A 14,388-nucleotide genomic window follows, 5' to 3' on the forward strand; every position below is an offset into this window, starting at 1 on the left:
TACCTCTGCAGTGAGTTATGATTGCATAACTGCACACCAGCCTGGGTGATAAAGCAAGATCCTATATATTAAAAAAAAAAGTTTCTCCCTTCTTCAATTTTTCAGTAGTTTTAGAAGGAATGGTCATCAGGTCCTGGGCTTTTCTTTGATGGGAGACCATTACTGATTCAGTCTCTTATTGTTACTGGTTGCTATTGGTCTGTTCAGACTTTCTGTTTCATGATTCAGCCTTGGTAGACAATATGTATCTAGTATTTTCTTCTAGGTCATTAATTTGTTAACACATAATTATTCATTGTAGCCTCTTATCCTTTTGCATTTCTGTGGTATCAGTTGTAATGTCTCCTCTTTCATTTCTTATTTTTTGAGTCTTCTCTTTTTTCTTCTAGCTAAAAGTTTTAAAATTTTATCTTTTATTATTATTATTATACTTTAAGTTCTAGGGTACATGTGCAGGTTTGTTACATAGTTATACACATGCCATGGTGGTTTGCTGCATCCATCACCCCGTCATCTATATTAGGTATTTCTCCTAATGCTATCCCTCCCCTAGCCTATAGTTCTGTTAGTCTTTTCTATTGTTTCTCTAATCTCAATTTCATTTATTCCTTCTGATCTTCATTATTTCCTTCCTTCTGCTAAATTCGGACTTAGTTCTTCTTTTTCTAGTTCCTTGGGATGTAATATTAGGTTGTTAGAGATCTTTCTTGTTTTCAGATGTAGGTGTTTATTGCTATAAAACTTCCTTCCTAAAATGATTTTTGCCGCTTCCCATAAGTTTTGTTTGGTATGTTCTATTTCCATTTTCATTTTTCACAAGATAATTTAAAATTTCCCTTTTAATTTCTTCTTTGCTCCACTTGTTGTTCAAGAACATGTTTAATTTCCATGTATTTGTGAATTTTCCAATTTACTCCCTGTTACTGATTTCTAGCTTCATACCATTGTGGTCAGAAAAGATATTTGATACAATTTTAATCTTCTTAAATTTGGTAAGACTTGTTTGTGGCTTAACATGTGATCTATCCTGGAGAATGTTCCCTGGGCACTTGAAAAGAATGTGTGTCTTGCTTCAGTTGATTAGAATGTTCTATATATGTCTGTATATTAGGTCCATTTGATCTAAAACAGTTCAAGTCCAAAATTTCCCTATTTTTCTGTCCAGATGATCCAGCCATTGCTGAAAGCAGGGTATTGAAGTCCTCTACTATTACTGTGTTATAATCTTCTTTCATATATATTACTATTTTCTTTATATATTTCGGTGTTCCAATGTTGGGTGAATATATAATTACTATATCCTCTTGCTTAACTGACCCCTTTATCATTATATAATGACCTTGTTTTAGTTTTTGATTTAAATGCTATATAATTACCGCTGCCCTGCTCTCTTTTGGTTTCCCTATGTCCAGAATATCTTTTTGCCTCCCTTCACTTTGTTTTTTTTTTTTTTTGAGACGGAGTTTCGCTCGTTACCCAGGCTGGAGTGCAATGGCGCGATCTCGGCTCACCGCAACCTCCGCCTCCTGGGTTCAGGCAATTCTCCTGCCTCAGCCTCCTGAGTAGCTGGGATTACAGGCACGCACCACCATGCCCAGCTAATTTTTTTTTTTTTTGTATTTTTAGTAGAGACGGGGTTTCACCTTGTTGACCAGGATGGTCTCGATCTCTCGACCTCGTGATCCACCCGCCTCGGCCTCCCAAAGTACTGGGATTACAGGCTTGAGCCACCGCGCCCGGCCGCCTCCCTTCACTTTTAATCTACCCGTGTCCGTTATAGGTGAAGTGAATCTCTTGTAGGCAATTTATAGTTGGGTATTGGTTTTTTATCCATTCAGCCACTCTATGTCTTTTGGAGAATTTAAGCCATTTACATTCAAAATAATTATTGATGGGTAAAGACTTACTACTGCCATTTTGTTAATTGTTTACTGGTTGCTTTGTAGATCCTTTGTTGCTTTCTTCCTCTCTTCTTGTCTTCCTTTGTGATTAGGTCATTTTTTCTAATAATATGCTTTATTCCTTAATTTTTATCTTTTGCGTATTTACTAAAGTTTTTTGCTTTGTGGTTACCATTAAATATACATAAAATATAACAGGGTTTCAAAATTTTTATTTTGTGTATTTTTTCACTGTGTCCTGTGCTCATTAACAGGTTACTTTAAGCTGATAAAAACTTTAATCACCTTTAAAAACAAAAAAACTACACCTTTACTCTACCCTCCTCACATTTTAAATTCTGGTGTCCTAATTTACATCTTTTTATATTGTATATCCCTAAAATCATGTTAGCTATTAATAGTTCTTTCTTTTATCCTTCATACTAAAGCCATAAGTGATTTATATACCATGATTACAGGCTTAGAATATTGTCAGTTTGACTGTATACTTACTTTCACCAGAGTTTTATACTTTCATATTTTCATTTTATTACTTACTGTCCTTTTCTTTTAGCCTGAAGAACTCCCTTTTAGCATTCCTTTTAAGACAGGTCTGATGGTGATGAACTCCTTCAGCTTTTGTTTGTCTGGGAAAGTCTTTAGCTCTCTTTCATTTCTGAAGGACACCTTTGCTAGGTATTAATATAATATTGCTGGTTGGCAGTTTTCTTCCTTAAGCACTTTGAACATAATTGTCCCACTCTCTCTGGTCTATAAGGATTCTGCTGAGGAAACTGCTGCTAGCTGTACTGGAACTCCTTTAAATGTTATTTGCTTTTCTCTTGCTGCTTTCAGAATCTTCTCTTTATCCTTGATTTTCAATAGTTTGATTATGTGTTGGTGTAGTCTTTGGCCTAAATCTGATTGGAGATCTTTGACCTTCCTGTACCTAAATACTTACATCTTTCCTCAGATTTGCAGTGTGTGTGTGTGTGTGTGTGTGTGTGTGTGTGTGTGTGTGTGTTTTAAATAAGCTTTCTACCCCTTTATTTCTCCTTTCTCCTTCACTTATTTCCATAACTTGAATATTTACTCTTTTGGTGCTGTCCCATTAAGTCCATAAACTTTCTTCATTCTTTGTTTTTTTTCTTCTTTGTGTGCAAAAAAGCTATATATTTGTTTTGTTTTTCGGCTCCAGAATTTAATTTTTAAGAAATAGATAATTTCAATCTCTCTGGTAAACTCATTTTGAAAACTTGTTTTCCTGATTTTATTGAATTGTTTCTCCGTATTTTCTTGAAGTTCATGGATCTTACTTTTTAAAACAATTATTCTGAATTCTTTGTCAGGCAGTTCATATATCTCCATTTCTTTGGGTCCGCTTATGGGAGATTATTGTGTTCTTTTGGTGTTATGTTTATGTCTCCTTGGTTTTTCATTTCTTGTTGCCTTATATTTACGTCTGGGCATTTGAAGATGTAGAGACTTATTCCAGTGGCTTTGTCTGGGAAAGGCCTTCACTAGTCAGTCCATTCAGGGATTCTAGTCTAGTCCAGCTGCCTGGTTTGGCTTGCTCTAGTCCATAGTTTGGCTTGCTCTCGAGTCTTCACACTGGCTGACCTAGTGCCTGGATCAGCAGGTGGGTGAGCTTGGTGCCTGGGTCCCTCAAGGTAAGCCTAAACTTGGATACACTGGGGTGGACCTGTTGCCTGGTTCTATGGAATGGGCCTGCGTCTAAGAGGGCTGGCCTGAAGCCTAGATCCACTAGGGCTGACCGGCACTGGGGTGGACCTTGAGCCTGAGTCTGCAGGGGCCAGCCAAATAGTGGGATGAGCCTGGTGCCTGGGTCTACTGGAACTGGCTGAGTCTGTGGGAGCAGGCCTGGGTCAAGAGTCCACAGGGGCTGGCCTGGAGCCTCAGTCAATGGAGACTGGCCTAGAACCAGGGCCTGCTAGGTTGAACTTGGACTCTGTGTCTACTGGACAAAACCTGTATCTTGGGTCCTTGGAGGCTGCAGCTGGCCTAGTACTGGGGCAGGTGTGGAATCAGGGTCTGCAAGCGCTGGTGTGGAATGTAGGGTCATGGTTGCTGGCCTGGTGTCTGAAGCCACTGAGGCTGGCCAAAAGCCTAGGGCTGTGAAGTCTGGCTAGAGCCTGGGTCCACTTGTGTTGGCCTGGAGGCTGACTGTGCAGGTGCTGGCCTGGAGGTCAGGTCTGCAAAGGCTGGCCTGGGTCCTGGGGCTTCAGGGGTCAGTCTGAAACCTGAGTCCACAAGTGTGGTCCTTGAGCTTAGGTCCATGGAGGCTGGTCCACCACTAGGATAAGCCTGAACCCTGGGTCTGTGGTGGTAGCCTGATGATCAGGGCTGTGGGCAGTTGGTCTGGAGACTGGAGCCACTGGGATTGGCCTAGTGCTGGAGCAGGTCCAGAGACTGAGTTTGCTAGGCAGTCCTGGAGCCTGTAGTTTTGGAATCCAGCTTGGGGCTTTGAGATCTAGCCTGGCACCATGGTGGGACTGAATGCTCAGTCCATGGGTACCAGCCTGGAGTCTGGGGCCACAGAAGCCTTACCAGCACTGGGTTTTACCAGGACAAGCCAAGTGTTAGGGTCTGAGGAAAAGTTCAGTGCTAACATTCTTCTCCTTCCCCCACATGAAGGGTCTCTCTCTCTGCACTGTGCTGCCTGGGATTAGGGGAAGGGTGGTGTAAGTAGTATAAATCTGTCCTTTTTAGCGTCTTCAGTGCATTACTTCTTTGCTACACTCAGATACCACAATCTCTGACATGGTTTCCTTAGCTCTTGTGAAGGTATTTTTGTGCATGGATGTATGTTTAAATTGATGTATCTGTGTGGAGAAGAACATGAAAAGTCCTTTTCTGTCATCTTGCTGACATCCACTGAGATTAACTTTTATAATCAACTCTTAACTAGATTACTGAACAGTCTCCTAGATTTTATTTTGACCCCCTCTAATCTATTCTTCAAACTGCACCAGGAGTAATCTTTAAAAAATAATCTGATTATGTCACTCCCTGATTAAAACCTTTCAGTGACTCTTCATGGTTTTCAGGATAGAGTTAAAATTCCTTAACACAGCATATAAGAACTTCCAGAGTTAGTTCTCTTGACCTCATCCCTCAGCACTCACCCTTCCATTTATATTCACCAACAGCCCTTGAACTTGTTCCTGCCAATGTCACCTTTCTCTAAGCCCTGTCTCCTCCTCATCTCTGGGCAAACTTTAGTACCTACTTTGGGCATCAGTATCTCCAGAAATCCTGGATCATATAATATTCTGTTGATCTCTGTCAGAGCACTTATCCCTTAATAAAACATAATTGCCTGCTTGTTCCTTTCCTCCACTTGGTTATGAGTTCTTTGAGGGCAGGGACCCAGTCTCAATAAACTTTAAACCCTTGGTTCTTAGCACAATGTCTGTCATACAGAAGAGCTAGCTAAATATTTAATGAATTAATATGTTGAGTAGTATCTTTCTGAGCATAGGTAAAGTAAGAACAACTAAGATTTGTTAGCACTTTATGGTTTATAACATAATCATTATCTCCCATTAATTTTTATAACAATCCCATTAGGTGAGTTGTATCACTGGCCATTTTTAATACACAAAGAAACAAGAACAGAGGAGTTAAGTGACTTTCCCAAGGCAGGACTCAATTCTAGGCTTCTTACATAATATTAGGATTGGGAATCTTCTATCAAACAATCACATCTCCACTGAAATATTTACAATTTAGTGGGGTAATTCATTCTGCAATAGGACTATAAATCACCCTCTGTGTAATTTAACCTTTTGAGATAAAAATGGCATTTAAATGAATTTTTAAAATGTCTAATTTGAATACTTGTATTGCTTAAATTTTTCGTAAGAAACATTACATTTTTAACCACTGTATGTAACATCTCACAAAGTTGACAAAAATTCAGTATCTGTAGTAGCTACAAAGTTTATACATATATTAATACTATAAATATCTAAGAATAAAATCAGAAACATTACCTATTCTTGGAACAGTTCATAGCTAGATGCCATAGAAATGCATAGTAATAGCAAAATTCATAACTGCTACTACTCTTATTCTTGTTAGGTGCAGTCACGAATCCACAGCAATATTACCAATTTCCTTTACCCTAGCCTAAGGTTATAATCTATTTTTCTTGTTGTGCTTGGGAAAGACCACTCAATGAAGAGCTAATTTCTTATAAGACATAAATTTTGTTTGAGAAACTGATTCCCAAGTATTAATCACGAATCACCCAAGCATTCATTATCACTCCCAATCACTTAATGTTGGTATTTCTACAGGGGTATCATAAATGTTCACTATTATACCACACTCTATAGTGAAAAAAATCAGCAGTCACCCAAACCTCTACCATCCAGTTAACAAAGTCTTACAGTTCCAACACAGGATTATTTAAAATATTCAAACAACTATTTTAAGTTCATTTGTGAGACACATATCAGTAATTTTTAAAAAACAAAATGGATACTTACAGTACATCTTTGAAGTCTCCAAACACATACATATGCCTAAAGCTGTCAATAGCAATTACAGGACAATCTGCTGGAGTTTTCTGTATGTGCAGAAGAGGATGTCTAAATTTGTCACAATCGGCATGTAAAAAGTTTATTGTACCTTTAAAAGAAATAGAAATCTGAGAGGTAAATTGATTTTCTTGATTGTATTTTCATAAGATTGCAAGCTTATAAAACTTGACATACTAAAAACAAAAACAAAAACAAAAAAACCCTCAACATTCTTAAGTGTAATATAGATCAGAAAAACTAAAACTTAAATATTATGACACTTAAAAGAGGTAGGCTTTTAGTTCTTAGGGCATGGAGTATACCTTCTTAGAAATCATATTGACTTAATCCAAATTTGAAGGCTATAATGAATTTTTTACTTTCCTTAAATGGGCCATCATTTACTTTGTAGATTACCAGGTTCTATGCAGGAAGCTCAAATTGATATATGAGCCATTCTCATGGAACCATTTTCATTCCAGCCTATTCCAATCGTATTGGTTGATTTTTAGTCTAATTCAACCTGCAAAATAGCAGGTGACTAAAATGGGCAGTTCTATACAGTATCTTTAGTTTAGTTTGTTTTACTTTCTTCCCTAACTACAGAGGAGAAGCTGGAGATAACTCAAATTCCATTAAATGCTTTGGAGAAATCCACAGACAACTACTCAACTTTCTTTCATTTAGAAATAAATGTTGGCCGGGCGCGGTGGCTCAAGCCTGTAATCCCAGCACTTTGGGAGGCCGAGGCGGGTGGATCACAAGGTCAAGAGATCGAGACCATCTTGGTCAACATGGTGAAACCCCGTCTCTACTAAAAATACAAAAAAAATAGCTGGGCATGGTGGTGCGTGCCTGTAATCCCAGCTACTCAGGAGGCTGAGGCAGGAGAATTGCCTGAACCCAGGAGGCGGAGGTTGCGGTGAGCCGAGATCGCGCCATTGCACTCCAGCCTGGGTAACAAGAGCAAAACTCTGTCTCAAAAAAAAAAAAAAAAGAAATAAATGTTAATCAGACTTTGTAAGCTCTCTCAGCAATATATCTGGGAATGGCCATTGGAAAGGGAGTCAGACAAGCAATGAAAGAGAGTACCCAGAACTAGTATTCATTCATGACTCTGCTTTTCATGCTATTTTTCTCCCCAAAATAGTCAGAAAACAAACTAACAAAAAACACTACTTCATATTATCTCTCTACTAATGCCTCCTTACCCTCACATTTGAATGTAAATAGTTTTCAACCGAAATATGTTTATGTGATTTGAAAGTAATGGGAGGGGAGAGGATGAAAGGGGGAAAAAAGAGAGAAAGAAATGATGAAAATAAACACCTTAATCTGTCTACCTTTTTCACTTATTAATTGCCGAGCTACTTCATTCTGGAATATTTCTAAACTTTCTGTATCTTCTTTCATGTGAAAGAGTATGAGAAAAGGCAGTCCTTCTTCTGTCAATTCCTGTAGAGAGAAGCATTCAATGAGAATTATCAGGCTTCTCCATTCCATTGTAGCTATTTTCTAGGTAGGAACAATTTTGAACCCAACCCATGTAATGTAATAGCTGCAATATCCCAGGGGGGAAAGAAAGGCCCAGTGGTGTGAATAAACATTAGCATGAACAGAAGATTGAATTTACTCTCCTCCCCACCCCAAGTACCCAGGAAGTCAGAGGACCCATAGGCCCTGCTTCGCTGCAGACACTGATCTGGCTTAAAGAAACCACTGTCTATTAGCCAGTATGGGATATGAGGCTTCAGGGGTAGGCTGTTGAACTCATGACATATAGAGTCGAACTATGCTGGTTCTTTACCAAGGTGTTAATTTTAGGTAAACATGACTAGTATTTTCCGTCTTCACAAGTAACACTGAAAACTGAGTATATCAGCAATAATAAATCTCATTTGCAAACTTTTACTTATTCTAAGGTTGTGAAAACCATTACACTTACATACAAAACTTACCCAAAGCTGAAGTGTTTTATCCAGGGTAAAAGACAAAAACTCTATTATTTTATTTTCAACTGATGTACAATTAACATTATTAATAAATACCTGCCCCTATATATTTTTATATACCTCTTTATAAACACACAAAAGCACTTTGAAAATTATAAAGTGCTATTAAAATTTTTAATGTTGTAACTGGAGAATACAATGAGTAGACATGATTAAATGAAATGTGGTATGTAGACAGGTTTAATCATTTATTCTTCCCAACAAATGCTAAGTTCTGACTTACCAGAAAAAGTCCGGAAAGGGTCTCATAACAAAATTATTTTCATCAACTATCCTTTTGAGGATCTCTCCATACATTTAGGAACTACCTCAGCAGAAAGTACAAATGTCTTTTATTCTTAAAAAAAACTGACATTGGGACCTATTTTACAGGATTATGTTTTCTTCTGGTTATCATCTCCATGTTTCACTTGTATATAAGATCAATTAGTAAGCTTCTTGTCACATTTATTAAAAAAAAAAAAAAAAACTAAGATACAATTAGCATACCATAAATTTCAGCATTGTTTTTTGGAGACAAAGTCTCACTCTGTCACCCAGGCTGGAGTATAGCCTCAACCTCCCCAGGCTCAGGTGATTCTCCCACCTCAGCCTCCCAAGTAGTGAGGACTACAAGCGTGCATGACCATGCCCAGCTCATTTTTGTTATTGTAGAGATGGGATTTTGCCATGTTGCCCAGGCTGGTCTCTAACTTCTGGGCTCAAGTAATCTGCCTGCCTCACCCTCCCGAAGTGCTGGAATTACAGGTATGAGGCAACACACCTAGCCCACCATTTTTAAGTGTACAATTTTGTGGTTTTAATTATGGTCACAAAGTTGTACAAACATCACCACTAATTCCAGATTTTCTTTTTTTTTTTTTTTTTTTTTAGGCATAATCTCGCTCTGTCGCCAGGTTGGAGTGCAGTGGTATGATTTTGGCTCACTGCAACCTCCACCTCCTGGGTTCAAGCAATTCTCCTGCCTCAGCTTCCCAAGTAGCTAGGACTACAGGCATGTGCCACCATGCCCAGCTAATTTTTTTGTATTTTTAGTAAAGGCAGGGATTCACCATGTTGGCCAGGATGGTCTGGATCTCCTGACTTCATGATCTGCCCACCTCGGGCTCCCAAAGTGCTGAGATTACAGGCATGAGCCACCATGCCTGGCCCCAGAACATTTTTTATCACTTCAAAAAGAAACCCCATAACCATTAGTAGTGACTCCCATTTCCCCTCTCCCTACCCTCTGGCATCACATTAATCTTTTAGTGAGCTGACTCTTTTTCCCCTCATCTTTTATCTCTTGGACTCATTTTTTCTTGCCCCATCCAATAACTGATGCTAGTCTTAATGGTTGTCTTTGGACTTCTCTGCTCTAGCCTGACAACTTCATGTAGTTCAACAGTTTCAATCACTACTTCTAACTGATCCCTTATCTGTGTCTACAAGCGTAGCTCCAGTACAGAATTCAAGCCTAGGTTTCCATCTGCCTGCTTGATATCCCCTTTTCAAATTCTAAACAAGTACCTTAAATACTCAAAACTAATGCCTAGTCCCCTCATCTCTAACCCCCTTCTACCTCACCATTTTCTTCAGTACTTCTACTTTTCTCTTAGCACTTTTCATTTCAGGATGTAATGCCTCTTCTCTAAAATCATCTCTCATTCCAACCCATATATGTCAAAGGAAAATTCTTTTTTCTGAACTCCAAGAGCATTGTATCAGTGCCCCTCATGTGGCGTGGGGCATGACTTCATGTTATGTTATCTGTACATATATTAAACTGAAAACCCCTTTAAGACAGACAATCTTATTTCATTTCTCTTTTGCTCACAGTCAACATATGCCAATAAATAAATAAATGTTGCTCAATAGATGGTAATTTATGCTGCTTAGGCTTTCAAGTTTACCTGCATCCATAGCAGCATATTCTTTACCAAACAGATATTAAAAGATTAAGAAGAACATCAAGACAATCAGATTTACAGGAAACAGATCTTCCCCACAGACTAAATGATTTATGGTGGTTGGTTACAACATAATAAATTTCAAGAATTATTAAATGTGCCAACAACCACAGGGAAGGGAGGTATGCTATTTCATTGTTTAAGATTTCCTGGTCTAAACCTTTAAATACTGTTTTAAAACTACCCCTGCAAAAACTGCCAGAGCAGGTGAACAGTCATGACAAATTCTTAAAATTTCCTGGGCCTCTGAGGACTAAATGAGCAACTACATTTAAAAAAAAAAAAAAAAAAAACAGTGTAAGTAATCCAACTAAACATATCTGCTGCCTACAGAAGTAAGAAAACCAGGGACAGGCTGGGTACAGTAGCTCACACCTATAATCCCAGAACTTTGGGAAGCTGAGGCAGGTAGATCACCTGGGGTCAGAAGTTCAAGACCAGCCTGACCAACATGGTGAAACCCTGTCTCTATAAAAATACAAAAATTAGCTGGGCATGTTGGCGGGTGCCAACTACTCAGCAGGCAGAGGCAGGAGAATCCCTTGAACCAAGAGGCCAGAGGTTGCATTAAGCCAAGATCATGCCATTGCACTCCAGCCTGGATGACAAGAGCAAAACTCCATCTCAAAAAAAAAAAAAAAAAAAAAAAAAGGAAAGGAAAACCAGGGACATTCATTTGATAAACTGTAAGCAGAGTTTAATCTACCCTTTCTTTCAAAACCAAGTTTAATATCAAAATAGAAAAGACTAAACAATTCAAATGTAAATAAATAAATATTGTTTAAATGTTTACTTTCTGAAAGTTTGATTTAAACATTCTCCTTTACAATTGGTTGTACTTAACTATTCTATTAATAAATTCTAAGTTTAAAAAAAAACATGAATGTGCATTAAAAAGCAGAGGAAGCTTAAATCACTATCTCTTCTAGGCTTCTGGTACTATAAAACTATGGCACACCACTGGCACCTTATGGCCAAACATTCGAATTGCAGGAGCAGTATTCTGAATTCTGTGAAATGTTTTAGAGTCCACTTTATAATGCTATTAATGATAGGAAATAGATGGAGGCAAGATGAGATTATGTGTGCTAGGTCCAATCTATATGTCCAGTATTAAAAAGAAAAGAAGAGAATACAAAATTGAGTGCATTGCTCATAGAAGGGTATTATTCAATGAAAAATGAGTGTTATCTATATACTAGTGAATTTTTTTTTGGCCTTGCAATGAAACACGGTTTAAAAGATGCTATTTGATCCAAACATTTGAACTCCTATACCTGAGCATCCAGTGTGTCACGAAAGGTAATAACACATGATTAAAGATTGAAAGACACCCAGTCTGAGCATCATTATTCTTGCTGCTTTTGTCTGCTTAGACCGTCTCAAAAAACTACATACAAAACAAGAACAATGACTCAAGATGCATCTTAAAGAACGATATGAATTACTTGGAATCCGGAGAAATACTACTTTGAGAAGCAGGTTCAAAAACAACACTGAAAGAAGCAACAGAACATTACTGAACAACAGCAACAAAAATACTCTGGTAACTAAGAATGGCCTCAAAATGTCAAGATGTCATACAGAAGTAAAGGTTGACTATCTCTTATTCAAAATGCTTGGGATCAGAAGTGTTTTGGATTTTGAAATATTTGCATTATTCTTACCAATTCAGCATCCCTAATCTAAAAATCTGAAATGCTCCAAGAGTGTCATGTTGGTGTTCAAAAAATTCTGGATTCTGAAGCATTGCAGTTTTCAGATTTTCAAGTTAGGAATACTCTCAGAAATTCTAAACAACTGGGAAAAAGGAAGTAGAATCAAAGAATTTCAGGAACAAAATAAACTAGAAAACTTGGTAAATCAACTTCTTTGAACCAAAAAGAGACTTTCCAAGAAAAGTCTCTTTGGAAAGAGACTGTGTTAAAATTTTCACTCAAGTCTTCTATGACTCAAAATTCCAAAATATTTTAAAATATGGCATTGCATTAAGATAGTATCTAGTGCAAAGAGCCTGGTAAGTTTATGACATTTAAGCTTGCAGCCTTAAAACTATATTAATCACATTTCATGAGAAGCCATTTTTAGAACCCTGATTTGAGAAATAGCTATTATAAACAAGTAGGATGTCCCAGTGGGGTATTCTGACATGTTTAACTGGATCCTGGCAGCACTAATCCTCTTTCCATGCAGGCACTCAGCAAAGAGCCATTGTAAGATGACTTAGGTTTGCAATGATCTGTGCAAGTAAACACACCCAGAGAACCTCATACGAACATTCATACATTTGATCCGAAATTGCTACAAGCTTATAAGGATTAATATTGTTTCATGGTGGAAAAGGTACACCAAAAATGTTCCACGGTGACATAAAAATACTAACTTATTTTTATGTGCTAAAATGCAAAAGCAAAATTTAAATCAGGTAAAAAAAAGTTATAAAAAGTTTTAAAATTCTGTTGGCATAGACTTCTGCTTCCAGAAAGATGAAGCAGATTCTTTTCTCTATTTCTCCCATGAAGTTCACCTAAATATCCTGGACATTACATAACAAACGTTAAGGCCCTGAAAAGCGAATAAAAGAAAGCAGACTGGCTAAGGACTTAAGGACCCAAGAAATGGCATTCGGTTCCTTGGGATTTCTTTTTGCCTTATATATCCCAGTCTAAGTGTTGGAAATGCCAATGGACGCAAAGCAAACATACCCCAAGAATGCATTCTCAAGATGAAGAGGGGGCAAAGAACATTCTGGTTTGCTCATGATGGCCAGTCCCAAAAGTTAGGAAGCCTCCGGAAAGATTCAAGGAGAGTTTCAGGGAATCTTGGAGAGTTCACATACCTTATCCCTGAATCTTAAAGCACTTACCAACATACATACACCCTTAGTAACAGAAGGCATCAAATCTGAGATTATATTCCTTCTTAAAAACTCCAGGCTTTCAAACACTGCATGTTCTCACTCATAGGTGGGTGCTGAACAATGAGCACACATGGACACAGGGAGGGGAACATCACACACTGGGGTCTGTTGAGGGGTGGGGAGCTGGGGGAGGGATAGCAGGTGGTGCAGAGATTTGGGAGGGATAATATTAGGAGAAATACCTAATGTAGACGATGGTGGGAAGGGATGCAGCAAATCACCATGGCATGTGTATACCTATGTAACAATCTTGCAAGATCTGCACATGTACCGCAGAACTTAAAGCAAAATTTAAAAAACCATACACACACACACACACACACACACACACACACAGGACTCCAGGTTTTGTTGGGTTACAATTAGGTTAAGCTATAGTGCTAAAAATTGCATTCTGGAGTAACAGTGGATGTAATTTGGACTAATCTTACTACTGGGAAAATTAGAAAAACCAGAGTAATAATAATAATAAAATACCTTTTAAAGGCATCCAAGAGTTAAAAAAAAAAAAAAAAAAGGAAAGAAATTATGGGCCAAGACTGGAATAGAAGGAAACCCAGAACATTAAGCATGGCATTTGAAGCTGCTTTTCTCCTAGACCATCTGTCTTTCCAGAAAAGGCAACTGATAGTGCTCAACCCCACTGATCATCAGGGAAATATAAATTAAAACCACAATGAGAATCTACTACGCATACACCAAAATAGATTAAAAATGTAAATGGCTGATGTCAAATGTCAGTAAGAATGTGGAGCAATGTGAACTTTGATATACTACTGGTAGGAATGTAAACTGCTAAAACCATTTTGGAAAAACTGATTATCATCCACTGAAGTTGAATGTATATATGCCCTATGACTCAACAATTCTATTCATAGGTATATATATCAAGTAGAAGTCTGTGCATATATTCACCAAAAGACATATATAAGAATGTTCATAGCAGCATTATTCACAGTAGTCAAAAACTGGAAGCAGTCTAAATGTCCACCAACAGTAGAATGGATATATTGTGTTATATTTATATAACGGAATTATATTCAGCATGAAAATGAATGAACTACAGCTTCATGCAATATG

At 37.8% G+C, this 14,388-nt stretch overlaps 1 protein-coding gene across 1 annotated transcript in view; it reads right to left on the reverse strand.

Annotated features, from left to right (window-relative positions):
* The window catches only part of ERP44 (endoplasmic reticulum protein 44), a 98,531-nt gene that overhangs the window by 9,430 nt on the left and 74,713 nt on the right, over positions 1 to 14,388 (reverse strand). The window contains exons 9-10 of the mRNA XM_003940085.3: positions 7,771 to 7,882; positions 6,395 to 6,536 (exon numbers count right to left, since the gene is read on the reverse strand). Coding sequence (XP_003940134.1) covers positions 6,395 to 6,536; positions 7,771 to 7,882 — 254 coding nt within the window. The remainder of the gene's footprint in view (positions 1 to 6,394; positions 6,537 to 7,770; positions 7,883 to 14,388) is intronic.

Source organism: Saimiri boliviensis, chromosome 2, assembly GCF_048565385.1.
Source record: "Saimiri boliviensis isolate mSaiBol1 chromosome 2, mSaiBol1.pri, whole genome shotgun sequence".
NCBI lineage: Eukaryota > Metazoa > Chordata > Mammalia > Primates > Cebidae > Saimiri > Saimiri boliviensis.